The sequence below is a fragment of the Labrus bergylta genome, chromosome 17 (genome assembly GCF_963930695.1).
Source record: "Labrus bergylta chromosome 17, fLabBer1.1, whole genome shotgun sequence".
NCBI lineage: Eukaryota > Metazoa > Chordata > Actinopteri > Labriformes > Labridae > Labrus > Labrus bergylta.
This window is the reverse complement of record NC_089211.1, coordinates 26,338,276-26,365,097: the sequence shown is the minus strand read 5'-3', so window position 1 is coordinate 26,365,097 and position 26,822 is coordinate 26,338,276. Positions and strand designations below refer to the sequence as shown.

Here is a 26,822-nt window from a genome sequence, read left to right as displayed (position 1 = left end):
TCTCTCTCTCCCACTCCCCCCCACTCCTCTCTCCCCACTCCCCCCCACCCCTCTCTCTCTCTCTCCCTCTCTCTCTCTCTCTCTCTCTCTCTCCCCTCTCTCTCTCTCCCTCTCTCTCTCTCTCTCTCTCTCTCTCTCTCTCTCTCTCTCTCCCTCTCCCTCTCTCTCTCTCTATGATGTGTTTGTACTTATTTTTTTGCTTTATTTATATTTGAGCTTTGGTAAAGTTAATGTTTTCCATGTTAATAATAAAGCCCTTTTGAATTGAATTGAATTGATAAACTGTACCTTGTTTTCCATGTAAAATAAATGAATGCAGTTTCACCTTTTAACCTGTGGCGTCGCTGCTGAGCTGAGCAACGGCTGCAAACCGGAAATCGCAGCTCCGACAGAATCTCGCGAGATCCTTTGTTTTCATTGATTTGAAACATGGCGTCGGAAGGAGAGGCGGGCAGCACTGCTACAACCGAACCGGAGACCGGAGACGGGTACGGCTCGTTTGAGATGTGATATTAATCTTTGCAAACCTTTCGGACATTAATCTAAATGTTCGGTGAAGATATAAAATAAAGAAACGGGATTATTTAAATTATTAAAACGGTTCAGTTAGCCTACGAGCTAGCTAGCTTAGCACTCCAACATATTAGACAAAACACTTATTTATCTTCTTTATGGAAGAAAAAACACAATTAAATCTAAATGATTATTAGTTTAATGTTACCCACTCCGACATGATGATTAATAACTACATAAAGCTCAATTTAAAACTGTGATTGGATTATTAGACTGTGTTTTTTAAACCCTTTATGACAGACTCGTTTTTTAAAAACAACTTTAGAAATAAAATGATTTATTGATGTTTTGAAGAAGTGACTATAGAGCCGATTTACTCTTCAGAGATGTAATGACATATTTAAAATCATGTAACTAATATGCATTGAGTATAAAAACTGAATAAAAGTAAATTAATGTTTAAAGTGAAGATATTTTAAATGAGTTTTGGCGACGTGAACGAAAAGCTTCTTGTTTAGGTTAGTTACTCATATCTATCACATCATAAGTCAACATATAAAGAAGTTAACTGTGAGGCTGATGTTCTATAGAGCCAGAGATTAAAAAATAATCATCTTAAGATTCAGTTTATTGTCACTAACATAACAAACTGTCAGTGAAAAACAGAAACATTTATAATTAAAAAAGAGAACCAGCCAGAGACGCTCCATGGTTTAAAACACAGACCGGTTAACATCCAGTTTTGTGTTTTGAGTATAAAACAGAATAATTAATAACTTAAAGAAAGAGCATTAAGTGTAGTGGTGCAAACACGCCTTAACACCAGATAGATCAGGGACGGGGCAACTTCGTTCACAGCAGGGGGCCCACATTCATTTACTTCTCACTGCCAGGGGCCAAATAGTAGCAGACAGAAAACGATTACAGTCAATTATGTCTCAAATTTAACTCAACATATACCAAGTGATCAAATATCATTCTGGACGTATTTCTTGTTTTCAGGATTTCATGGCAGATTTTGTCATGTTTTCTTCATGTTTCCATTTAACTGATTTGTAAAAAATTGACCTGAGGGCCACCGTTGAGGGTTTGATGGGGGGCCGCCAGTTGCCCACCCCTCAGTTAGACTAAAGACTAAATCATCAGGATCCTGGTGGGATAGTTCTCTATCCATAGGGGTGGGGGGGGGTTCAGTTATGTCAGCTGAGGAGGCAGGAGGCAGGAGGCAGGAGGGCAGGAGGCAGAGGACTTCAGGTTTACAGGGCACATGCCGACCAAGGCACCAAAATTAAACGAAAAGAGAAAAGGAAATGTATGTTTGTGTCTATGTAAAATGTAAGTTGTCAGTTTGTCTGGGTATGTGCATGATGTAAATGGACTTGAGCTTATAAAGCGCTTTTCTAGTCTTCTGACTACTCAAAGCGCTTCTACACCACATGTCATGTCACACCTACACATTCACACACTGATGGTAGAGATCGCTATGTAGTATGTAGTATCATTCATACACCACCACGAAGCATTCAGGACATGTTGCCCAGCTGGGGATCGAACCCTCGACCTTCCAGTTGAGAGGTGACGACTCTACCAACTGAGCCACAGCCGCCCGATGTGTGATACATGTTCAAGCAGCATCGGCTGGGAGGAAACTACTGGGTTATGGAGTTAACCTCTTAGCACCAGTTTAGAGAAAGTGCAGATGCTTGTAGGTTAACTGGTCTGTTCTCTCTCGGGGTGTTGGCAGTCCTGCGTCCTGATGGCTTGTCGGGGAAAAGGCAGTTGCTATGAAACTGGGCTGATAATCATTACCTAATGCTGCAAGTTTCACGAGTAAACACTAACATTGGGAAAACATCCGTTACATTTTGTGCTGCTCGCACCGGGAACACATTCAAACTCAATATAATGTTCGCTGTGGGTCAGTTTTAAAAACATGAATACAAATCACTGTGCTCATGTGTGGAGATGTTTTATTCTGTAGTGTTGCCTTCGCTGCTTGCTTATTGTCCTGTAACTTATCATTTATTTATTTTCTCTCAACATCATTGAAAATGATTTCAATTTTTTATTCATTTTTTTATTTAACCAGGTTGGTCCCATTGAGATTAAAAACCTGTTTTTCAAGGGAGACCTGGCCGAGACAGGGAGCAGACGGAAACACAAAGAGAGACACATTACAGTTTACAAAACACAACATTTAGGATTAAAATAGAACCATCTATGAGTCATATCTGGGAATCAGTTGTTCAAACAGCTGAGCTAAAACATCGACATGCTATAGAATCAATGATTTCTCAAGATTAAATAAGGCTTTTTTAAACTCGTAAATACGACCTAACTCCGTTTTTGTGTCTGTAGGAATTTGAAATAAATTAAATGAATCTTTCTGTTGACTTTCAGGGATGCTGCATTTGGAGAACTTCCCACCAGCATGGACACCGAATCATCAAACGGGAAAGAGGGAATGGTAACACTGTTTGATTTGATCTGTTTCTTCTTCTCTTCTTTTACCGCTAAAGTGCAGAAACTAATCTCAGCCGTCATCACGTCTTTGTACATCCATGTAAATAAATATCTTAGCATGAAATGGTCGTCTGAACAGGGCTACACACACACACACACCTGGCCTGTCTTTATACACACAGGTGTAACACATCATTTATGATTTTAAATGATGATGCTCAAACCATTTCTCTTTGACAGGAAACGGCGGGCGAAGGCTCCGAGGCCGCCGATGCTCTGACTGGATCGGGAGACGAGGAGAGCGGGAGGCAGCTGGGGGAGGTGGAGCTGCAGTGTGCTCTGTGCATGAAGTGGTTCACTGCAGATACGTTTGGCATCGACACCGCGTATGTTTGATAAAGGGTTTGACAGTCAGTGAAACATCAGCAGGAATACAAAAATACTTTACTGATAGTTTTCCACTTTTCCCCTGCAGGACGTGTCTCCCCTTCATGACTAATTATGTGTTCCACTGCAACGTGTGTCATCACAGCGGCAACACATACTTCCTCAGGAAACAAGCTAGTAGGTGTCCCACGTCTACACTGCAGAATTTGACACTTTGAATAAATGCGAGTCAAAATTAAATCCGCCCTAGGCGCTCGATGTGAGGTCATTTCTCGTTTGTAAATACCAAAAAAGATGACAACCTCAATCTAAACATACTGGGTTTTGCAGAACATGAACGCATCACAAGTGTTTTCAGTCTTTTTATAAACCTGTCTTCTGTTTCAGACCTGAAGGAGATGTGTCTCACGGCTCTGGCTAACCTGACGTGGCGCTCCAGAACACAAGACGAGCACCCAAAGACGATGTTCTCCAAAGACAAGGTGTGCATGACATGTTTCTCCAAAAACATCGTCTATCACTGGACGATAAATTGATGCTCTGTGTTTATTCACACTGGTGATTTGGACCGATGTGTGTGTAAAAGAAAACTTCATTTCATTTTAACTTGGTGTCTGAAATGTGTCACTAAGACGAGAGATTTCAGAGACACAAACACGTTGAATCACTCAGCTGTTAACTCGCCTTTAATAACAGACCCTCACCTGAGAACGGACAAGAGGGGATGCATGTGTAAGGGCGGGAAAGGGGCAAGAAATTCCAAAAAATGCTTCGATAAAGACTTTACATCAGGCACGTATTTTGCTGATTTATGCCTTTGTTTTTTAAACGATCTGACAGATAAAAGGAGTTTTAGAGAAATGTTGTAGTTCATGGTCAATAAAAACTAGCTCCCTTCTTTTATTGAGTTTGAAGCTTATATTTTTACCAACCAAACAAAGAAACAAATAGACAAAGTTATGAGTAGTAGTTATGAGTGTGTACTTCTTATTCCTGCTCCGTGTTTTATCCTGATCTTGTCTCCCTGCAGGACATCATACCGTTCATCGACAAGTACTGGGAGTGCATGACGACTCGGCAGAGACCCGGGAAGCTCACCTGGCCCAACAACATCGTGAAGACGATGGTGAGTCGAACAGCTCATATTTACGCTGGCTATTGAAAGTATAAACATCCAAATCGTACATATTTTATTGCCATTTTATAATGTTTCGGAACACATAGCAATACAATGACATCCTACAAGTTTCCTATTAAGCCACCCATCCAACCCCTCCCCCTGCCACTCCACCCCCGCAATGACAATTCCACCAATAAGACACAACAATTCAAAACAGTTCTAATAAAGTAAATTAAATAATAAGAGGTACATTGGTGCAAACTCAATAATACAGAAATAATAACATAAATAATAATAGAGTAAAAATAATACCAACAATTACAATAAAAATAAATTAATTAATGAAATAATAATAATAATAAGATTAGTCCAATTCTCAGGGAAGGTCAGGGAAGGGAGGTCAGCCTCCTAACATAATCTATCAGGGGCTTCCAATGACTGTAAAATTTGTCTGTCGAACCCCGTACTGAGAATTTGATCTTTTGCAACTCTAAAAAAGACATTGCAAAAACGTTATATCTTTTTTAAGTTGTCCCGCAAGATGCAATCCTTGAACCGCCGCCCCCCCTATTAGCTTAATATTAAATGTGTCGAGTGAAAAATTGCAAAACAAGTCCAATTCCTTGTCTGTGCACAGATTCCCGTCCCAAAAAGCCGATTCTGATTCCGTAATGTTGTTTTGTTTTTCCAGAGCAAAGAGCGCGACGTGTTCCTGGTGAAGGAGCACCCTGACCCCGGCAGTAAAGACCCAGAAGAGGAGTACCCAAAGTTCGGCCTCCTGGACCAGGTACTCCTCCTGCATGCCCTCCAGCTGACGTACAGAAAGTAAGAAACAGGAAGTAGGCTTTGTGATGATGATTTGTTGTCTGTCTCTCTTCTGCAGGACCTGGGAACCATCGGGCCGTCCTACGACACTCAGAAACAGACGACGGCTGCTCCCACTGCGGGCGGGCTGAACGGTGAGGAATGCAAAAACACACAAACTGAGCTGCACGATTACGATATTCTAAACGAACAGAAATCCGAGGAGAGGAGAGTAAACATCCTAAAACTTAAAGGAAGCGCATGTGAAATGTGATGACCGTGGCCGTTTGTGTGCACTGTGTTCCAGGTGGATCTTCCTTCTCAGGTGAATATTTGGTATTTTGGCGTCTGCAGCTGACCCGTGTGTTTTTGTGTCTTGTAACCCTCTGGATAGAAGTTGACCCACAACTCAAAAACTAAAAACATGATCTTTGATTTTAAAAAAAAAACATCTTGTGGGCAACTTCATCCTCGTCCGGCTGTAACCTCCCTGTCTGCTCTCTGCATCTGTTTGGTGCCCCTCCCCTCCGTGAAAGCTTGACCTTTGACCCCCTTTTTAAAAAAATCACTGAACGTCTCCTTCTTGTCTCCGCTGCTGCTTGCTGCTAATGGGCTTTGAAATCCCTTAAAAATAATCTCCTGGCTGAAATGATTCCCTGCATTAAAAACAAAAACATGTTCGAGCAGAGAAACACTTTCTGCTCTCTTTTACGATAAATCGCCTCGTTGTCGTCGTCGTCTCTCAGCTGTTTGTACATTTTCACAGGATTGTTTTTCAGAGCGTAACAGTGTAGGAGTCATGTGTTCTTTTTTAAAACCAGAATCAGCTGGTACATCGCTCTCTGCAAAGCCACCAAACTCCAGAGATAAAAACGGGTGGTGTGGGAGCGGCTGGAGCGCCGCAGCCTCGAACTGTTTGTTTTTCTCGTGTTATTGTGTGATTTTGTTTTCAGTGGTTAGTTTGAATTAGAGAGGGGACCGATCTGATCTTATGTCGGCATCATGTCTGATACTGAAGTTATTTACATATCGGATATCGGACTGACTGTTTGGGCACTTTAAACTTCTTCTCACTTTGAAGACGTTCAGACAGAACTGTAAGAACTGTCAACAAATGGTCTCCATGACGACGTTCAGACGAGATGGAGCATCTCCTTCTATATGATCAAAATAATGGAATCAGGGTTGTACAAAGTTTTTAGACCGATAACGAGAGGTCGATCTGGATCGTGTTTATAAACCTGAGAGTGTTTGAAAAACGCCATGTGACTAATTCCTGCCTTCCTGTTCCTGCTGTGTCCCTGTGTTCACCAAACGCTTAATAACCTGCTCCACGTGTGTGTGTGTGTGTGTGTGTGTGTGTGTGTGTGTGTGTGTGTGTGTGTGTGTGTGTGTGTGTGTGTGTGTGTGTGTGTGTGTGTGTGTGTGTGTGTGTGTGTGGTGTGTGTGTGTGTGTGTGTTCAGTAGTAAAATGTCTCTCGTGTTTTTTAAAGGCGCTCTGGCTCCCGGTCCAGGAAAAGGAAGAGGGGCCAAACGTAAACAGCAGCAGCAGCAGGAGGGCGCTGCAGCGGGGGCCACAAAGAGAACCAGAAGGTATGAGAGCTGTCGGTGAAAACACACACACACACACACACACACACACACACACACACAGTTCCCAGACTTTCACCTCTATAAGCCCCTCTTCGACCACAGAAACTTTCCCATCGGTCCTTTTCAGGAACTATTTGCATTTTGACCGCAGGAACCAGGGACTAAATTCAGTTCCCAGGTTAAAGCTCTAACCCTAACAAAGACCCTGCATAGGGGGTAGTACTTTCCAAGTTCCAGGGACCTTGCGGGGGCAGGGCCTGCAACACTGAACGTCTCTGATTGGTCAGGCACTCACAGCATTTAAAGGATCACCCGCCATGTTTTAAAAGACTGCAGCTACGAGCCCGCTGTTTATATATCCATTGTGTTTTAACAGTTTGTACCCCCTTCTACTCGCAGTGACCCCCTGTTCTCGGCTCAGCGCCTGCCCCCTCACGGTTACCCCCTGGAGCACCCCTTCAACAAAGACGGGTACCGTTACATCCTGGCAGAGCCGGACCCTCACGCTCCAGACCCCGAGAAGCTGGAGCTGGACTGCTGGGCCGGGAAACCGATCCCCGGTGATCTGTACCGCGCCTGCCTGTACGAGAGGGTGCTGCTCGCCCTGCACGACAGAGGTAACCGCCCAATCAGAGCGCGTTTCAGAGACAGAGTTAAAACCTTTAAGAGAAAACGTTTCTCTAATAATGACGTTTGATGTTTCAGCGCCTCAGCTGAAGATCTCAGACGACCGCCTGACGGTGACCGGGGAGAAGGGGTACTCCATGGTGCGAGCGTCGCACGGCGTGAGGAAGGGTTCCTGGTACTTTGAGGTCTCTGTTGACGACATGCCGCCTGAAACCGCAGCCAGACTCGGCTGGTCTCAGCCGCTCGGTCAGTGGTGCTTCAGTTTTACTCCAAACTGTTTCACATGTAGAGCTCGGACGCAAAGATCCTGTCTGCTCCAAAAAACTTTTCCCTGGTACCTCATGTTTTTGGTAGAGAGAGAGAGACAGAGAGAGAGAGAGAGACAGAGAGAGAGAGAGAGAGAGAGACAGAGAGAGACAGAGAGACAGAGAGACAGAGAGAGACAGAGAGAGACAGAGAGAGAGAGAGAGAGAGAGAGACAGAGAGACAGAGAGAGACAGAGAGAGACAGAGAGACAGAGAGAGAGAGAGACAGAGAGACAGAGAGACAGAGAGAGACAGAGAGAGACAGAGAGAGAGAGAGAGAGAGAGAGAGAGAGAGTAAGCGAGAGTGAGAGAGAGAGAGAGAGAGAGAGAGAGAGTAAGCGAGAGAGAGAGTGAGAGAAAAAGAGAGTGAGAGCGAGAGCGAACGAGAGAGTGAGCGAGAGAGTGAGCGAGAGAGCGAGTGAGAGAGTGAGAGAGCGAGAGAGTGAGAGAAAGAGAGAGCGTGAGAGAGAGTGAGCAAGAGAGAGTGAGCAAGAGAGAGAGTGAGCGAAAGTGAGAGAGAGAGTGAGAGAGTGAACAAGCGAGAGTGAGAAAAAGGGAGTGAGCGAGAGAGAGAGAGTGAGCGAGAGAGAGAGTGAGCGAAAGTGAGAGAGAGAGAGTATTTAAAGATGTTGATTATTAAAGTTTGAAGTTTTTTCCTCTCTCAGGTAACCTTCAGGCCCCGCTGGGTTACGACAAGTTCAGCTACTCGTGGCGCAGCAAGAAGGGAACGCGCTTCCACCAGTCGATAGGAAAACATTACTCCTCCGGCTACGGTCAGGGAGACACGCTGGGCTTCTTCATCGAGCTGCCCGACGCCACGGAGACGGCCAAGGCTCTGCCCGATACCTACAAGGACAAGGTAACACAGTTTGGACCCAACCTTAGGTGTCTCAGACGTCTGTTTTTGTTGCCGTGGTAACAAAGCTGGTATCCAAATAGTTTGATTTGAGTTAAAAACTGATCAAAAGTATTTTCTGGTCTCTTGTTTCCTCTCCAGGCGCTGATCAAGTTTAAGAGCTACCTGTACTTTGAGGAGAAGGATTACGTGGACAAAGCAGAGAAAAGTCTCAAAGTGATGCCGCCCAGCAGGGTGAGTGACACCCCCCCCACACACACACACACACACACACACACACACACACACACACACACACACACACACACACACACACACACACACACACACACACACACACACACACACACACACACACACACACACACACACACACACACACACACACACACACAGGTGGAGCAGGTTCAGCTGCTGTTGATTTTGTGTGGATTTTTAAAAAAGAGGATGTTTGAGTGTGAATGATTTGATTCCAGGTGAAAGAAAAGTTCCATAAAACAAACTTGAATCGTGTGTTTCAGATGATATTCTTTAAAAACGGAGTGAGCCAAGGTGTCGCCTACGAGAACCTCTTTGAAGGCCTCTACTTCCCCGCCATCTCACTCTACAAGAGCTGCCAGGTCAGTGAGCAGCTCACCCAACGTTTCCTCTTTTTCTTTTTACTGCCATCTCACTCTTTAGAGCTCTGTTCTTTCACCCTGTAGGGTTAGGGTGGGCTGAGTGAGTGCGCCCTAAGAGCTTTCTTTAAAGTCTTTATCTGTGATTTTTCACACTTAAATATAATATAAATCAAGTATATCCTCTGAAAATAACTCTGAGTCATGAGATGTTTTCAGAGTCCTATCTTCACTTTGTTTACATCGCCAGGACGGCCGGCTGACTCCTCCCCTCGTGTATAAAAGTTGTTTAATTGAGGGACTAGAGAAAAGAAGAATAACATACTGTACTCACTGCTTAACTGTGTTTCTAGATCACGCTCATTTCAGGTAAATTTACATGCAGTGTGAAGATACCAGCATAATAAAGATCACTAGCATTAGCATGCTAACACAACAATGCAGCGCGATTTGTTTTGGTTTCATGCTGGAGCTCAAGGGCGACATCTGCTGGATCAAAAAATAAAGACTTGAAGAGCTTCTGATCTTCTGTCTTCAGGTGTCGGTGAACTTCGGGCCACATTTCAAACACCCTCCGAAGGACCTGAAGTACCAGCCGGTGAGCGCTGCTTCAAAGAATCATACGACCAAAACAAAACGCCACGCGGTAACCTTCTGTTTGATTCATCTCGTGTTTGTTTGTTTCAGATGAGCGACATGGGCTGGGGCGCCGTGATCGAGCACACGCTGGCTGACATGCTGTACCACGTGGAGACGGACGTGGACGGACGACGCAGCCCGCCGTGGGAGGGATAAAACACGGCCTGTTAAATCCAGTAAGCTCACAAACAACCACCCGCCGTCAGAATACGATTCCACCTTCAGATCGATTAAAAAACATCAAAGCACCGCTCAACATCGGTCACCTGTAGCGCCAACAAACTGTGCCTGATTCAGACGAGAGGAAACGCTGTGCTTCATTTTATCGTTTTTTTTTTGGAGTTTAAACGAGTTTCAACATAATCATCGGGGTTTTTTTCTAAGTGTCTGACATCATCATCATCATCCCGACAGAGAGAGAGCTTTATGATGAAGAGGAAGATGATCATTTGAAACCAGAAACAGTGAAAACATCCCCGTCAAGTCAGTGGAGAAAAACATGAATTTGAGCTTTGAGGGAAAAAGGAGTTGCTTGTCTTCTTCTCTTTGAGTCAAAAAGACAAACTAAACGAGGCCCCCTAAATCTGTTCTAAATTGGCCTGAAATCGTTCAGCATACACCGAGCTTAATGCTGTCAGACACTTAGAATAACAACCTGAGACTGTCCAAAAACAACAACTTTCTGTGGACGCACTTTGAGTGGGCATTATTTCCCTGAAAGGTTGTTGCAGCCATTAAAGTCTTTCTTTCATGAAGAAATCTCCAGAAACAACGCCCAAACCTTTCTCACCTTCTCGACATTTAAAATCCCCAAAACTGTCTAATTAGTTCACAGGTTTTAAGTTCTCCTCATGCGTGCCATCGGCTCACATTCCTGACTGAAAATCAATCAAGGGAATCAAGTTTTTTTTTTTTACGGTGCTCCGCTTTGATGTGTGTACGTTCAGTTACTGCAGCTCGACAGTGCGTCACTCAGGAGCGTTGATCCTGCACTCTTTAGTGTTTTTCAGTCTGTTTCTTATTTTGTGTGTTTTACATCATGTGTTAGTTATTAACTGTTTTATACTCTGGGTTAAATAATAAAAACGCTTCATGAACAAAGTGAAACTTATGATCGTCATTGTCTTTAAATCTGCTCGTTATGATTACAACTAAAGGTGACATTATCCTCCTCTTCTTCTTCAGTGTAAATAAGTCTCAGAGCTCCTCTTCAACATGTCTGTGAAGTGTCTTGTCCTGTATTTGATCATGTCTATAAACCCCTCTATTTCAGCCCTGCTCAGAACAGGCTGTTTCTGTGTCTGTACCTTTAAATATGTAAATGAGCTGTGTCTGACCACGCCCCCTCTCTGGAAGGGCTTGTGTGGCAGAACGCTGCAGGGCTGCCAGGGGAGGGCTGCTCTCCAGAGCTGGGAGAAGAGAGTCTATGTAAGAGGTTTGAAGCGATGCTTCAAAGAGACCGAGGTGTTCAACATTTCTTTTTTAAAAAAAGAGACAAACCAGAGAAATGTCAGAAAAAGTGAATTTATTTACAGTTTTTAATAGAAATATATACAAGTATGTTTCCTGTTTATCCTCTTCTTATTTTTGAACTATGGCTGGGAATCACTTCATAAAAAATACAACTTATTTTTGTCTTTTCAGCTTAAAGGAGCTCTGGCCCCTAGTGTTTAAAATGGGTACTGCAGTCTAAATTCTAAACATTGTAGAGAGCTGTCTCCGCCCCCTCCTCTCTAGAGTGGATGCTCACAGGTTGCCATGGGGTGGATACTGAAGCTTCAGTGTTTAGCCATTTCTGCTTCTCTTGCCCGCTTCCATCGCTGCAACACCTGTTGGTTTGACCTGATAACTGCTCTCATATCTGACAAACTGAGGGGCGTCCTAAAGGAATCTAAAGTTAGAAGGAGGACATACTGGCTGCTGCATTGTTGTCAGAGAAGCCAGCACTTCAACATAGCATGTTTCCTTAATGATCAGATAGTAAGATACCTTTATCATCTCACTCTCTACACATCTCACTGACTGGACCTTTAAACTGTGAATAAGTTTGTAAGATTTTTGTCAAATATTAAGCCTTTTCTATAAGAAGTTGGGTAAAAAAAGCTTCTGACTGATTTTGTTTATAAGGGGCGCGAGATTAGTGTCCTTGTGGTCAATCAAGCAGCGAAATAAACACGATGAGCTGTGAGCGATGAGGACAAGACACAAAACTAGGAAGTAAACACTATGCTCCCATCTGAGAGGAAGAACAGATTTTCTCTTCTGCCTCTCGATGCTCCAGTTGATGGTTTTGATTTGAGTCTTTAAAAAGTCTCTTTGCTGTAACGGCCACTAGAGGGTGGTGCTGAGCAGTCCTGAACTTAAGTAGGTCTCACTGGAAACCAAGCTCTGTCTGCCCTCGTCTGACGAGTCTGAAGGATGCTGTTGGAGACAAAAAAGATTTATTTATTTATTTATTTATTTATAATCAACATAAAATATGTGGTAGAGAATTCATGTTCCTACGTGTCTGCGGAAGATCCGGTCCAGGAGGCTGCGTTTGGGACTCTCGGGCAGCTGAGACCAGTCCAGGTCCTGAGACCGAGTTCCTTCAGGTCCGAAAATGTTCAGCTCTTTGAAACATCCGGTTTCTATCACCTACAGGAGGAGGAGGAGGAGGAGGAAGAGGAAGTAGAGGAAGGAGGAAGAAGGAGGAGAAGGAGGAGGATGAGGAAGAGGAGAAGGAGGAGGAGGAAGAGGAGGAGGAGGAGTAAGAGGAGGAGGAGGAGGAGAAGAAGGAGAAGGAGTTTTCAGACTCTAAGAATTGAACATTCTGAGCCGATCGTTAATAAAAAATTGACTTTGTGTGAATCTGAATCTCCTGAAGCGTCCTGAACTCTCTCTATGTTTCTGTGAATAATCACACCTCGTTCTGCCAGGTGATGGGGACGCTGCCCGTGTCAAACTTGGAGTAGAAGTCGGAGTCTTTCTCGTCCAGAGTGACTCCCTTCACCATGGAGAACTCCTCGATGTCCTGCACGTCGCTGCAGTAAACCTGTCTGGGCTGTAAAGACAACACACACCGTGAGCATGCACAGAAGGAAGCGTGTTGCATTATAAAATGACGTTCAAGTACATAGCAGAAAATAGGAAACCGTACAAAACCAATATCTTAAACAACTGCTCCCCTCAGTGGGAGTCGGCTATACTACGATTAAGCTAGCTAGTTAATTTGAGAAATGTAAGACACAGGTACAACACAGCAATACAAAACCAAAACACAACACACTACAGACGAAACCAACAAAGTAATACATACAGCAAAAAACAACAACAACAACAACAAAACAAAACACAAAAAACAAAACAAAACAAGGGACAACACAGAGAACAGAAACAACAATAAGCTACAACCATTACAACTCTCGACTAGACGCCTTAGAGGAGCGAGATTCAGTCTATACACAGAGAGAAATAAACAAACAGTGCTGACGTCACTGAAAAGTAGAACGATGACAAGCAACAGAGATTTAAAGGTAACTTATTCCAATCAGAAGGAGCACAAAACATAAAAGCTTTTTTACTTAATGCACACTACGACCATCATCATTTACGGTATGATACTGTAAAGAGTTTAACATGATGAGTGGATTATTTAGAGGTGCAGAGTCTTTTCAGGATGCAATTTTGGAATAAAGGCTCTCTGCATATATTTATAACCTTCACAGGTATGAAGAAACAAACGTATTACAGTTGAATAAATGATCGGAGTACTTGCATCAGGTTTGAACGGAGGCTCAACGAGTCCGGCCTCCAGCATCCTGAAGTTAATGTCTTTGAAGAAAGGATGCGACTGAACTTCTCTGCCTCCTAAACTGCAGCAGCCGAGCCGCTCGTTGGGATCCTTCTTCAGCAGCTGTGACACACAAAGGAAGAAGAGTTGTAAAACATCTCCCAAAGATTTAGTTCAACGTGGGTTTGAGTTCTGGAGCTGAACTCACAGAGGAGCAGATGTCTTTCACAGCTTTGCCGAACTTGTCCCCGTACTCCTCCTGCTCGGTCTCGATCCGCCTCTCCATCTCGGAGGGTTTGGGATGTTCCCCTCGGGTCCTGAACGGAGGCTGACCCGCCGTCATCTCGTAGATCAGACAGCCGAGGCCCCACCAGTCCACGCTCAGCCCGTAGTGCTTGTGTGCGATCAACTCGGGAGCTGAAATCAAGACGGAAAACTTGAAACTCCGTCTTCTCAGAATCAGAATCAGAATCAGAATCAGAATCGGGGTTTATTGCCTAAGACTAACTACATTGCTGATGTTTAGAATAAATAACCAGAGTAAGATCATAGTTTCTCAGGCTTCTCGATGTGATATTTCCTTACTTATTTCTGTATGAAGCTTCAGTGTTTATCCAGCTCTGCATGGGTCTGTAAACCTTTCTGTGTTCTAACCTCTCTCCATTTTTCAAAAGCATCTCCAATATTGATCCTAGTTTGAGCACGTTTCTGCTCGTGGAGCTTATTAGAAACATGCAGAGGCTTTTTAGGTCGGGTACAATCACTTCTATCTGAACCACTTCTCTTGACCCGCTTCCATCGCTGCAACACCTGTTGGTTTGACATGGCAGGCTGAGAGTGAAACAGAGACAGAATCTTGACCCACTCTAGTCTTGTTTTCTTGAAAATCAAGGTCAAACTGAAGTCTGGTCCATGGTAAAACCTGTTTTCCAAAACTCTTACCCATTTTTTGACACAAACAAAATCAGTGATACGTTTGATAACATGAAGGAAATAAACCCCCTGGTCTACTTTCTGATGGAGGTAATCGTGGTGGTGCGCATACATACCCATGTATCCCAGTGTTCCCACCCGGCCTCGCACCCTACTCCTCTCAGACAGCCTCACAGCCAGGCCCAGGTCCGAGATGCGGATGTGTCCTGAAGGGAAACGAAGACCACAAAAATATTCACCAAACTGGTTTGAGAGTTTTGTGTTTTTGCAGTTTGTGACGTCCTTTCCCTTTTCACTCAAACACTTCCTGCTTCCCCATCAGGAGTTGGGCGCTGGAGCCAATCCAGAAAACACTCCAAAACCTGTAATCTCTGCAATTACCAAAGGCATGTGAAACAAGAAAGGCGGCAAAGGAGCTGCTAAGAATGAAGAAACAGGTGCACAGGTTTCTTAAAATAGACGTCACCACACCTGAGTGCCACAGGCTTGTCACTTCCTTGATCTGTTTGTGCCCGAGTCACAAAAATGTTGACGCTATTACCTTCTTTGGGTAGGTACACCTGCATGGAGGGTGTCTCGATTGGCTGATTGGTTGTCTGGCTGAAGTCGTAGTGTTATCTTTTGAATCATTCAGGCTAAAAATAGAAAAGCTATGTGGGGTAAGTAAGCGGTTTCATCATGTTCTGTCTGAGCAGGCTGGAATGTGAGCTGCCTCTCTGGAGCTGTTAATGACACACTGACAATCACCAACACAAACAAGGAGGCTGTACATACCGTTGTCATCGAGCAGAATGTTTTCTGGCTTCAGATCCCTGGAAAATAAAAACAGCGGTTGATTCCCGTCCAAAGAGGTGTGACGTAAAGGGAAACTTTGATTTCTATTTTTACCTTGGGACCTAATTCAACAGATTTTTGTGGCTTCAGAAGAAGGCCTTCAGACTTAGACCTATCAGACTTTAGACGGTCTGTAATGGATCAAACTTGATCCTCTGCAGAAAATTCACCCAACAAAGTCATGCCCATTTAAAGAATCAGTCAGTGAGATGTGGTGAGTGAAATGATAAAGGTATCTTACTCTCTGATCATTAAGGAAACATGCTATGTTGAAGTGCTGGCTTCTCTGACAACAATGCAGCAGCCAGTATGTCCTCCTTCTAACTTTACATTCTGCTCCTGAATGCTCTGGATTTGTTTGGACCAGAGAAGGTAGGCGCTTTTAAGGACACCCCCCCACGGCCGTTTTGGACGCCCCTCGATTTGCCAGGTATGAGAGCAGTTATCAGGTCAACAGGTGTTGCAGCGATGGAAGCGGTCAAGAGAAGTGGTTCAGATAGAAGTGATTGTACCCGACCTAAAAAGCCTCTGCATGTTTCTAATAAGCTCCACGAGCAGAAACGTGCTCAAACTAGGATCAATATTGGAGATGCTTTTGAAAAATGGAGAGAGGTTAGAACACAGAAAGGTTTACAGACCCATGCAGAGCTGGATAAACACTGAAGCTTCAGAGTCCACCACATGGTGACCTGAGTGAGCATCCACTCTAGAGAGGAGGGGGGGGAGACAGCTCTCTATGATGTTTAGAATTTAGACTGCAGGACTTAGAAACATGCAGAGGCTTTTTAGGTCGGGTACAATCACTTCTATCTGAACCACTTCTCTTGACCGCTTCCATCGCTGCAACACCTGTTGACCTGATAACTGCTCTCATATCTGGCAAACCGAGGGGCGTCCAAAACGGCCGTGTGGGGGCGTGTCTTAAAAGCACCTAACTTCTCTGGTCCAAACAAATCCAGAGCATTCAGGAGCAGAATCTAAAGTTAGAAGGAGGACATACTGGCTGCTGCATTGTTGTCAGAGAAGCCAGCACTTCAACATAGCATGTTTCCTTAATGATCAGAGAGTAAGATACCTTTATCATCTCACTCTCTACACATCTCACTGATTGGTCCTTTAACTCGTGAATAAGTTCAAAACCGTCTCTACCTCTTCGTCAAATAAAATCCCATCGATGTGAAAACCCTGACCTGTAAACGATGGACTCCTGGTGCAAGTGAATTAAACCACAGCAGACCTCTGCAGCGTAGAACCTCACTCTCTCTTTGTCGAGGCCGGGCTCTCCGATGTTATAAATATGAAACTTCAAGTCGCCGCCGCTCATCATGGTCAGAACCATACAGAGGGTGTGCTTCGTCTTGTAGGCGTACGCCAGATTCACCTGGATGGAAACAGAAGATGTTTAAAAGGCAGATTATATTTTTTTGATAAGCGTCATAAAGTTGTAACAGTAGAAAATGTTGAGTGTACCTTTAAGACATACTGGCCCTCACCTATCAAACGTGCATACGGCAAAAAAATGGGTGTACGGTCATTTCCACGCAAAGTTCAGCACTTATCAATCTGGAGGTGAGCGGAGGATACGCTCAAATCTCACGCCAGGTCTCAGTTCGTGTACGCACATTTTCAACTCAGTGTGGACTTGCGCTGCAACGAATCTATCTGTGTGGGAGAATAATTAGATCACACTATAACAGTGCTTGTTAAGACGGACAGATAGAGGTTCACAGATTTACTGTTAGATAAGATATCTCAAATATATTTTATATTACGCTCCACCTCAAACGATCTCTGTAGGCTACATCGCTTTTTAAATAATGTTGAGCAGCGCGAGCTGTCAGGTGATTTCTTTAGTTGTTTTATATTTTATGAATGATTTTATGTTTGTTTAATCGATTTACTTTAAAGATTAGAGAGGCTGCGTTTAGTAAATACATGTTAAACGTTCAGCGCACAGGAATATCACTGCAGAAAATACTGAGACAAATCAAAACAGAAAAACTAGAAACAGTTAGCCTACTTTAAAAGGACAGAAAGACTTCCTGAGGATACTAAATACAACTTTTAGCCTCTGAAATATGAAATATTTAGGAATACAGAACATTAACATTAGATCATAACTAATCGGTATGTCCGGAGATTAAAATAATAAATACGCTGATGTGCCACATGCGTAATTGCGCACAGCAGACGCCCTGAGGCCAGACTACATGTGACTTAATAACCAATAAAGAAATCCGGGGGCTGTAAGACGGAGTCAGGACCTTCTTTAATGTAAGTGTTAAATTCTTGTGTTTGGAAAGAAGGCTCATCGGATGAGAAGTGCACATTGCACAGCGTTTGATCAAACACTTTATTCATGTGATGCAGGACGTTTCAGGTTTCTCTTCTCTTTTAAAGTCTCATAAATGGCGAGCTGCCAGTGCAGCTGACGTTATCCGACACAGATGCAGGTTCGCCTGTCCCACTTGTGCCTGATATTGAGGCTGACTGATGAAAGAAGCCACTCGCTCCACGATCTGGGATAATTTCAGGTGGGGTCCGGCTGGCGTCCTCCGGTCCGGGATCTGCTTCTTTTAAGACCCGCAACACTAGGCTATATTGTAGCGATCGTATGGTCTGACCAGGTTTTTTAAACTAAAAGTATAAAAATTGGATTATATTATAGCCTATATTATGCACGTTACATATCACAGATGTTAAATTAATCACCGTGCAGGTGCATTTCTTCTGAAGCTCTTTAATCCCACATTTCAGGCTGCCAGACAACACAATGTTATTCCTCTTTATTTTCTCTGTCATGATGTCACTCAGGTCATATATATCTCATTTCTCTTCTTTGCCGTATTACGTGTCTCCATGCCGTAAACTCTGGGGGCGAGGACAGCTAAACTGTAAATATATAGGGGCGTGGAATTTAAATAACGACCGTTTCCAGCCGCCACACTTATCAACACCTGGTATTGCGTACGCTGTGATCAGCCAGATACGCACGTTTCATAGGTCCCACGTGGACTCTGTTGTATGATGGTTTCTACACCAGATTGATAAGTGAGGGCCACTGTGTTGCTGAGGGACTAGACGGATATCCTTGACGTTAGTTTGAGCGCCGTATGGACGATTGCCTCTCAACTGAACAGTGACGTGATGTGGACGCCATGTTGCTCATATATGATGAAATAGTCGGCGTATCAGCAGGTTTTGTAAGGTTGATATGATGGATAGTTTGTAAGAAATGGCGAGCATTGTTGAAACCCATGACACATGTGGTCGTGCACTTTTGGCTAACTCGGTGTCTCCACGACACTGCTAACCGAGACTCACGGACCCAAACCGTTACAGAAGTCTTTTTTTCCAGGATAATAACTTTAAAGGCTTTAAATGTGATTTTTTTGATCCAGCAGCCCTTGAGTTGTGTTAGCATGCTAATGCTAGTGATCTTTATTATGCTGGTATCTTCACACTGCATGTAAATTTACCTGAAATGAGCGTGATCTAGAAACACAGTTAAGCAGTGAGTACAGTATGTTATTCTTCTTTTCTCTAGTCCCTCAATTAAACAACTTTTATACACGAGGGGAGGAGTCAGCCGGCCGTCCTGGCGATGTAAACAAAGTGAAGATAGGACTCTGAAAACTCTGAAAACATCACAGACAGTGGGACTCGGGTGTTACACCCATTGTAGACAGTCATGACTCACAGAGTTATTTTCAGAGGATAGACTTGATTTATATTTAAGTGTGAAACATCACATAGAAAGACTTTAAAAAAACACGGAAACCAGTTTGAGTGTGCGTCAGTTTTCTCACCACAAAGCGACTGTTCAGTCCCTCCAGTATCTGTTTCTCGTTGAGAGCCATGGTTTCTCCTCTCCGCTTCTTCACGTGAGTCTTTTCCAGTTTTTTGCAGGCGTACATCATTCCTGTCGCCCGAGACTGAAAGGCCCAAACCTGCAGGAGGAAACAGGATACGGTGAGACGACCTCTGTTTTTGTAAACACTGCGTTTGAGTCTACTTCATTCCTAAAGTTGGGTAAATGTTTGAAGATGAAAACCATGTCCATTTTTATTCGTTTGCATGGCATAGACTCGCAGACTCGTTGATGGAAGCTATTTGACCATAAAGATCTTTGAAGGTCATTTAAAAACATTGAACCGTACAAAAGCCATCCTTTAAAACTAGTCTGTGTTCTTTGATTTAAATTCTTATAGCAGGCTAGATCCAGGAAACAGAATAAATACAAAGTCAGAAGATTAAAGAGGAAACACTTGAGGTGCTTGTGGCCCAGCGGTTAAAGTCCCCTTGTCCGGAGTCCTCAAAAGTGTGTGACGCCAGGTTCGAGTTCCGAACCGTGGCCTTATTCCCCACTCGCTCTCCCCGATTTCCTACTCTATCCGCTGTCCTATCAAAATAAAAGCATAAATCCCCCCCAAAAAATCTTTAAAAAAAGAGGAACAACTTTCAGTAAATGTTCAGAGGTTGTGTCTGCTCGCTTTTCTCTGAAAGGTTGAATTAGTTTGAATAAAAAGAGTGAGGAGAAATAAAATCTGTTGTATCTAAGATCGTCTCTTAAGGAGCCCCTGAAGTCGCAAAAAGTTAAAAATAGATTGTGTCTAGGGACAGGAAAGTGGATAAAGTTAGAAATCGGGAGCCTCAGGCCCAATCCAAACCTGGGCCGCTCGCCCGGAGTACCATGGTACACACGTTTGGAAGAAACCTGACCATCCCTAAAGGACCTCTCGGCCCCCTCAGAGGGAGCGCCACAGTTACCAAATATCATCAAATAAAAAGCTCACGACTCGGCAGAACGTGACTAAAACACGGGGACGTTGTGTCTCATCGTTTTACTTCTTCATTTTTAACAGACTGTAGGTTTTAGTTTCTGCAGCTCGCTGTGATGATTCAGCCGGTTACATCATCGATTTCAACTGGATTCTTCTTCACTTGTTTGTTTGTATTGTCATCTGATTTGATTATATCTGGCTTTTTTTTTGGCAAAATATCCGCATATAATTATTATCCTCGTTTGAATCGGAACACTTTGATAACCAATCAAGAATATTTGTGAAATACGTCACCACCGCTGATGAAATCAACTGTGCATGAGATGGAAATGTCAAAACATGGACTTAAAAAAACCTGAAACCATCTGAATGATATTTATACTTTTTCATTTATGTGATCCGGCCCTACATGTATCAGATCTAAAAGAAAGTCATTGTTGCCTTTAAGCTTCAGTCTTACCTCTCCAAAGCCTCCTTTCCCGAGCAGTCTGTACTGTCGAAACGTCTGCTTGGTGACGGGCTGCCTTCAAGAGAAAACAGGCGCAGTTTTTTGCTCAGTCTTCGAGGTTAATGTGGCGCACAGCCAACAGTTAGAGCAGATAAACCAGATATCCAACCATCAGAGCATAAAGCATTTTAGAGTATAATTTCCTCAACACACACACACACACACACACACACACACACACACACACACACACACACACACACACACACACACACACACACACACACACACACACACACACTGACCTCTCCAACATCTTCCACTGCAGAAAACGGTCAAAGAACATGCTCTCCTGGTACTGGATGAACGGCTCCCCACTCAGGAACTTGTGTAGGTCTCTAAATGCGCCGATAAAAGAGGTTAATCCCTGAAAACATAAACGTATGTAGCCACACATGTACGAGAGAATACACGCATGGACTTACTCCCTACAGTCATGAAAAACGTCCCCGCAGGGCTCCAGCTCCAGGCTCTCAATGCTGCTGTGCTCGTGCTTCTCCATGCCGGCCACATACTGAAAGGACTGAGGAACAAAAGAGTGTGAAGGGATCATGTGCAGACTTATTTGCTGTTTGTAGATGGTTGTTGTGTGTAGTTTACAGACCTGGCTAATGACGAATCTCTGAATGATGCTGTAGCCAAAGTCTCTTCTCTCTTCGTCTGACTTTGTCTCGAAGACGTCCTTAAAGGAGACAAAGAGGAAATGATCACACGTGCAGATCGGGTCTGTGTCTCCTAACTTCACTATGATATCATTTGGATGTTTGGTGTTCTGAGCACATTTCAAGCAGAAACCTTCAGGGCTCAAAGTTAGATGTGCAGTGTGCAGCTGCAAAGAAAACTGTAGTTCATCTAAAGTCCACTAGAGGCTAGCTCCAATAGTGAGTCAGTTCTCATTAAAGGCTTTATATGCGATTTTTTGATCCAGCTGATGTCGCCTTTGAGCACCAGCATGAAACCAAAACAACTTGTGCTGCATTGTTGTGTTAGCATGCTAATGCTAGCGATCTTTATTATGCTGGTATCTTCACACTGCATGTAAATTTACCTGAAATGAGCGTGATCTAGAAACACAGTTAAGCAGTGAGTACAGTATGTTATTCTTCTTTTCTCTAGTCCCTCAATTAAACAACTTTTATACACGAGGGGAGGAGTCAGCCGGCCGTCCTGGCGATGTAAACAAAGTGAAGATAGGACTCTGAAAACTCTGAAAACATCACAGACAGTGGGACTCGGGTGTTACACCCATTGTAGACAGTCATGACTCACAGAGTTATTTTCAGAGGATATACTTGATTTGTATTACATTTAAGTGTGAAAAATCACATATTAACCCTTTAAGGTGTCCCTCAGAGCTCCGTTCTTTGCCCTCTTGCTTTTTGTTTACATGCTATCTCTATGCAAAGTTATTTAAAAATCAAGCCTAATTCGACTCCTTCTATGCTGACGACTGTTTTATCTGCCGTTTAAAACAGAAATCCAGAAGCAGGGATTGTCAGCATTATTGAGCTTTTTCTTTTGGTGGCTTTGTGAATTATGCAGAAAAGAGCCTCTAGATGTATAAATAAAGCGACCCCACATGTGAAAGAGTACCAGAGCATCCTGCAGGGAAATGTAGTTCTGCAGTTCAGGGCGACTCCGACAGAAGAGCTGAAACAGTTTCTTCCCGATCGGTTGCTTCACACACAGACTGTAGTACTCTCTCTCTGTCAGAGGAAGGAATCAAACATGATGTAAATCACACAAATATCTGAGCCAAAGACACACACAAATCATGAACACACACAGACACACACACACACACCTATTTTTATGGCAAGGTTTTCACACTGACTGATGTGAGGGAATTTAAGCATCTCCTTCCACTTCCAGCTCCGTCCTTTACTCCCCCCTCCTGCAGAGAGAAGATACATCTGATTAAGGTTGTTATGTTGTAGAACATAGAACAGAGACAAAGATGGCTGACTCCTGTCTGTCATGAACCTGTCATAAAACGTGCACGCGTATACATGCACGCCTGCCCGTCAGGTTTCAGACAATAGCGTGCTCCTCTACAGTGAATGAGCTATTTTTAGCCGTGAGGACAGGGAAGAAGAGCCTGTGGGACCGCATTGCTCTGAAACTTACTTTCAGACTTGCATCACCGACACGCCGATACATGAAGATTAACTTTCCTGGAGCTCATTTGTTTACCAACGTCAAGGAAACCGAGCGTGGAGAGTAGATTGATATGTTTCTCAGGGAGGATTGTAGCTCAGCACATAGAAAACTTTTTGATAAATTAGGTTTGATGAATGAAACAAGATAGAGCAGCAATAATCATCTATTATTTGTTATCAATAAATGTTTCACTCATTTTTATGCTTGCTGCTTGTTTAATGTCAGAATTTCTTCAGGCCCTTTCTTTGATTCACTTGTAACCAGTCCAGGGTGTAACCCCGCCTCTCGCCCAATGACAGCTGGGATCGGCTTCAGGCCCCTCCGCGACCCCGAAAGGGAAAAGCGATGTAGATAATGGATTGATGGATGGACCACTGTGGACTTTTTTCTCCATAGTTTAACTTAAAATTCAGCTTGGACATTTTGACTCTCTTTTTTTTCCATCCCCATGTGTAAGAGACGGTCTGGAGCCGTTACCATGACGACAATGCTGAGTGTTGTTATTGTCTTTGAGTCGTCCTTTCTGACTCCATTCAGGGAGGATGCTTTTGTTTGAAACGGTGAAACTGAGCTCCTTCAGCGTCAGAGTGCAGATTAAAGTTTCAGATAGCTGATCTCCACATTCACACACTAAACAGGAGCAAACTGCACGGAGCACCAACACTTCATACCATCAGAGCTATATGCTTTGTGAATTAGACATTTAGACAAGAGACAATGCTGCACAATTCTTGAATCAGGCCCACAGCCTCCAAAATGAACTCTCCTCTTCCTGCACCTTTCAAACAATCCCCATCATGCTTCAAAAGATTTATTTGTCCCTGTCAGCTCTGTTATTTTGCTAATTTAATTTAAATTCTAAAAAGTCAGAATAAAGAGAGAGTCTTCCATCACTCATCAAAAGTTTTTTAATTACTGCTTTATTTATGAGTTTCTAATAATTACTTTTGCTTAGCTTTAAAATTCCTTGAGTATAATGTGATAAAACTAAATTAGAATTAGACTTTATAACTCCTGAAGCTCCAACTACACACAAGGCAGCGCCTGCAGGGTGACTCAACTGGAGCTGCACTGACATGTGTCATTATTTACAACGACCTGACATCACCTCCTTCGTCTTCTCTTTTTAGGCTGCAAGATTTCTGCTCTCTCCCTTTAATTCTCTCTTTGCCAGCTCTGACCTGCACCGGCTCTCAGCCTGACCTGTAGGCTCCGACTTATTCCATAACTCCTGAAGTTTCTGCATGTAGGGACGGAGCGGAGACGCCAAACACAAATTACATCCCTCAACCCCTACCCTCATCCCTTTTTTGCCCCTGTTCACAGTTTATTCAACTACTTTGTACTGCCCTCAATGTTGTGCTTTGCCTCTGGTCACTTCCTGTCAGCACCTGTGTGTCCAATCAGACTCAAAGCTGATCGTTTGCTCTTACTCACATTGTTCCCTTTTTTCTAGATCCTTGCTTGTGTTGTTCTTACTCTCTGATGTACGTCGCTTTGGAGAAAAGAGTCTGATAAGTGAATTGTAGAATTGTTACTGAGCTCAACAATTCTGAAGAAAAACTCACCTGACCTCGTTTATAACGCTGAGACAAACCCGAACATTAAGATTACAAGTGTTAAAGTTACTGCATTTAATCATTTAATTGCCCTAATGGTATAAATTCTTTAGCGTCATTATATTTAACCTTTTAATTGTCCTTATTGTTCGACTAATTGGTTTTATCTGCCAGGTTGTAAACCCCACACCTCAAACACACCTTTTATATGAACGATTGTTCTCCTTCTCTCAGCTCTCTGGTCCTTTTGTAAAATCTCTCTCTCTGTGTTTTTAGATTATTTAAAAGTATAAAGTCAACGAGGATAATGACCTTGAAGTCCCTCCCTCTGATATTTACATGCTTGTTCACTTTATTAAGAATCGCATCATCCATTGGTCCAAATGAAGTTTATCCAGTGAAGATGATCAACGACTGAGGCTTGATTTCACTGAATAAATTACTAATAAAGCCTTTAAAATTGTACGTTGATAAAACAGTGACTATAGTCTGCTTTGTGTTTCTGTTTTCATGTCAGGAAAACATTATGACGACATTATGTCATGAGGCGTGAAAGGAGAATTTGCATTTTAAAGCCTAACAAACTCAGCTGTATCACTCCTTTAAATCAACTCTTTCAGGGTCTAAATGTGGAGTTATAAGTATATGAATGATGGAGAATAAGTAAGAGTTTTTAATAACATCTTTAGATCATAATGTGTCTTACCTTCTCTGGCTTTAATAAGAGCGCTGTTTGCCACCATGCTTTCAATCTCCATGAAGAAGAGTGAGTGTTTCCTCCTCTTCTGTTCAATCCACAGCTGCAGGATAATCCAGCACTCACACACGGACGGTCATGAAATCAGAAGTCATCGGCAGGAAAACAGACGGTCCAGTCGGTTGAGTCTCAGAGGAGTGTCACGTCAGGCCGGTGACTCTCTGATGAATGAAGCTGCAGGTGTTTCACTTTGTGTGACAGGTGTGAGCTCAGAGGCGGGGCTGCACGCAGGAACTCACCTGCTGAACGAGTTCCTGTGAACAGAGTTCAGAGGGAGGATGCATTAAAGGTGTTTTCAGCTGAGGACGCTGACAAGTTCCTGCAGTTTATTGTTTTCTGCATAATGGCAAGAAATTTGGTCTCCTGAAGGCTCAACCAATCACAAACGCTCATTACTGAGTCCCAACCCCCTTTCCCTGTACCTTTGGAGAGTACTACCCCCTCCCCCTCCTTGCAGGAACCTTTTGGGGGTCTGAAATAAAGTCTCTAGGAACTAGTTTCTGGAAAAAGTTCCTGCAGTAGAAATGCATATTTAAGATTAAAGAGGACATATTATCCCCCTTCTCCATCTTTTATCTTCTCAAACATTCCCCCTGTGGTCTAAATGAAACATCTGTGCACCAGTTCACACAGCAGCCAGTTAGCCCGTCTCTGTACTGTTTGATACAACGGCTAAGAGGAAGAAGACGGAGACAGAGGTAGATAAGAAGAGAAAAAGAGAGAGCGAGTGAGCGAGAAGCAGAGTGTTCATCCCTGCAGATATTATTCAGAACAGATTGAGACTAAACTTACGAATTGTGAAAACATTTTACAAAGCTTGAGACAAATTTACATTTTAGAAAACAAATGTACAAGTGGCAGAACACTTTTTGAAGTTCCTTTGCCGGCAAGATTACGTTGTTTGTAAATTCTTTTTGCTTTTGTCATTTTGATTTTGATTTTTGAAAATGTCAATTTGTCTCAAGCTTTTTAAAATTGTTTCACACTTTGTGCTACTTGAATAAATAATACGTTCAGCTTTTTGTGCTGAGGTCACCTCCTCGTCTTCTGTGACCTCCAGCTGAAACACCAAACATGCTGTTTATGTTGACGTTTCACTGTTGCTGATTCACAGTAAATGCTGACCCCTGGTGGACAGATGATCCCACTGCATATTATCTCTTAACCTTTTCTATCTGTGTTTGTGTCACCCGATTAGCCAATGAGGAATCAATTCCAGGGCAGCGTATGCTCATCAATAAACACACACCATTGTGAAAGTGTTCTCCCAGACTTTGACTTCCAGCCTGCAGCGTGTCTCCTAAAGAAGTGGAAGTCATCATGAGATAAAACGCTGCAGTGAAGATAAAGAGGTCAAACTCCTCTGCATTCAAATCAGACGATTATAACATCTGCTCAAATGTGTGGATTCTGTGACCTGACCTGCATTACACAAAGCTCCAACCTCGACTGTCTGAGATTATTTTTTGATTTGGAAACCAGCCGTATGAAAAACATTTTGATGCTGCTTTTTTTAAATCCTGCTGATGGTATTAAAGAGGCTTAAAGTCCAAAACAACAGAATTAAAGGAACTGGAAATATATGAATGAA

The 26,822-nt window shown here is 43.2% G+C and overlaps 2 protein-coding genes across 4 annotated transcripts; one reads left to right on the top strand and one right to left on the bottom strand.

The window, feature by feature from the left end:
- Positions 1 to 365: 365 nt before the first annotated feature.
- Positions 366 to 11,031, top strand: ash2l (ash2 like, histone lysine methyltransferase complex subunit). 2 transcript variants are annotated; one of them, XM_020659702.3, is made up of 17 exons: positions 366 to 488; positions 2,914 to 2,980; positions 3,217 to 3,362; positions 3,452 to 3,540; positions 3,751 to 3,845; positions 4,394 to 4,489; positions 5,175 to 5,270; positions 5,367 to 5,442; positions 5,595 to 5,612; positions 6,781 to 6,880; positions 7,280 to 7,497; positions 7,586 to 7,753; positions 8,478 to 8,671; positions 8,810 to 8,902; positions 9,190 to 9,288; positions 9,824 to 9,883; positions 9,973 to 11,031. In XM_020659702.3, exons 1-17 carry the CDS (start codon positions 430 to 432, stop codon positions 10,078 to 10,080), a joined length of 1,782 nt encoding a protein of 593 aa, XP_020515358.2. In that variant the 5' UTR covers positions 366 to 429; the 3' UTR covers positions 10,081 to 11,031. The 2 variants fall into 2 exon arrangements, with proteins under 2 accessions (XP_020515358.2, XP_065821420.1); XM_065965348.1 differs by lacking the exon at positions 5,595 to 5,612.
- Positions 11,032 to 11,432: 401 nt separating this feature from the next.
- On the bottom strand, positions 11,433 to 25,414 carry LOC110004155 (G protein-coupled receptor kinase 5-like). 2 transcript variants are annotated; one of them, XM_020659706.3, is made up of 16 exons: positions 25,181 to 25,413; positions 22,560 to 22,649; positions 22,349 to 22,461; positions 21,360 to 21,437; positions 21,181 to 21,278; positions 21,001 to 21,093; positions 20,708 to 20,771; positions 19,273 to 19,413; positions 16,654 to 16,844; positions 15,404 to 15,441; positions 14,746 to 14,835; positions 13,905 to 14,113; positions 13,682 to 13,819; positions 12,830 to 12,967; positions 12,430 to 12,561; positions 11,433 to 12,345 (listed from the first exon to the last, which is right to left on the bottom strand). In XM_020659706.3, the coding sequence occupies exons 1-16, from the start codon at positions 25,230 to 25,232 to the stop codon at positions 12,256 to 12,258; spliced, it is 1,755 nt and encodes a 584-aa protein (XP_020515362.2). In that variant the 5' UTR covers positions 25,233 to 25,413; the 3' UTR covers positions 11,433 to 12,255. The 2 variants fall into 2 exon arrangements, with proteins under 2 accessions (XP_020515362.2, XP_065821419.1); XM_065965347.1 differs by having other exon boundaries at positions 21,181 to 21,437; positions 25,181 to 25,414.
- Positions 25,415 to 26,822: the final 1,408 nt, after the last annotated feature.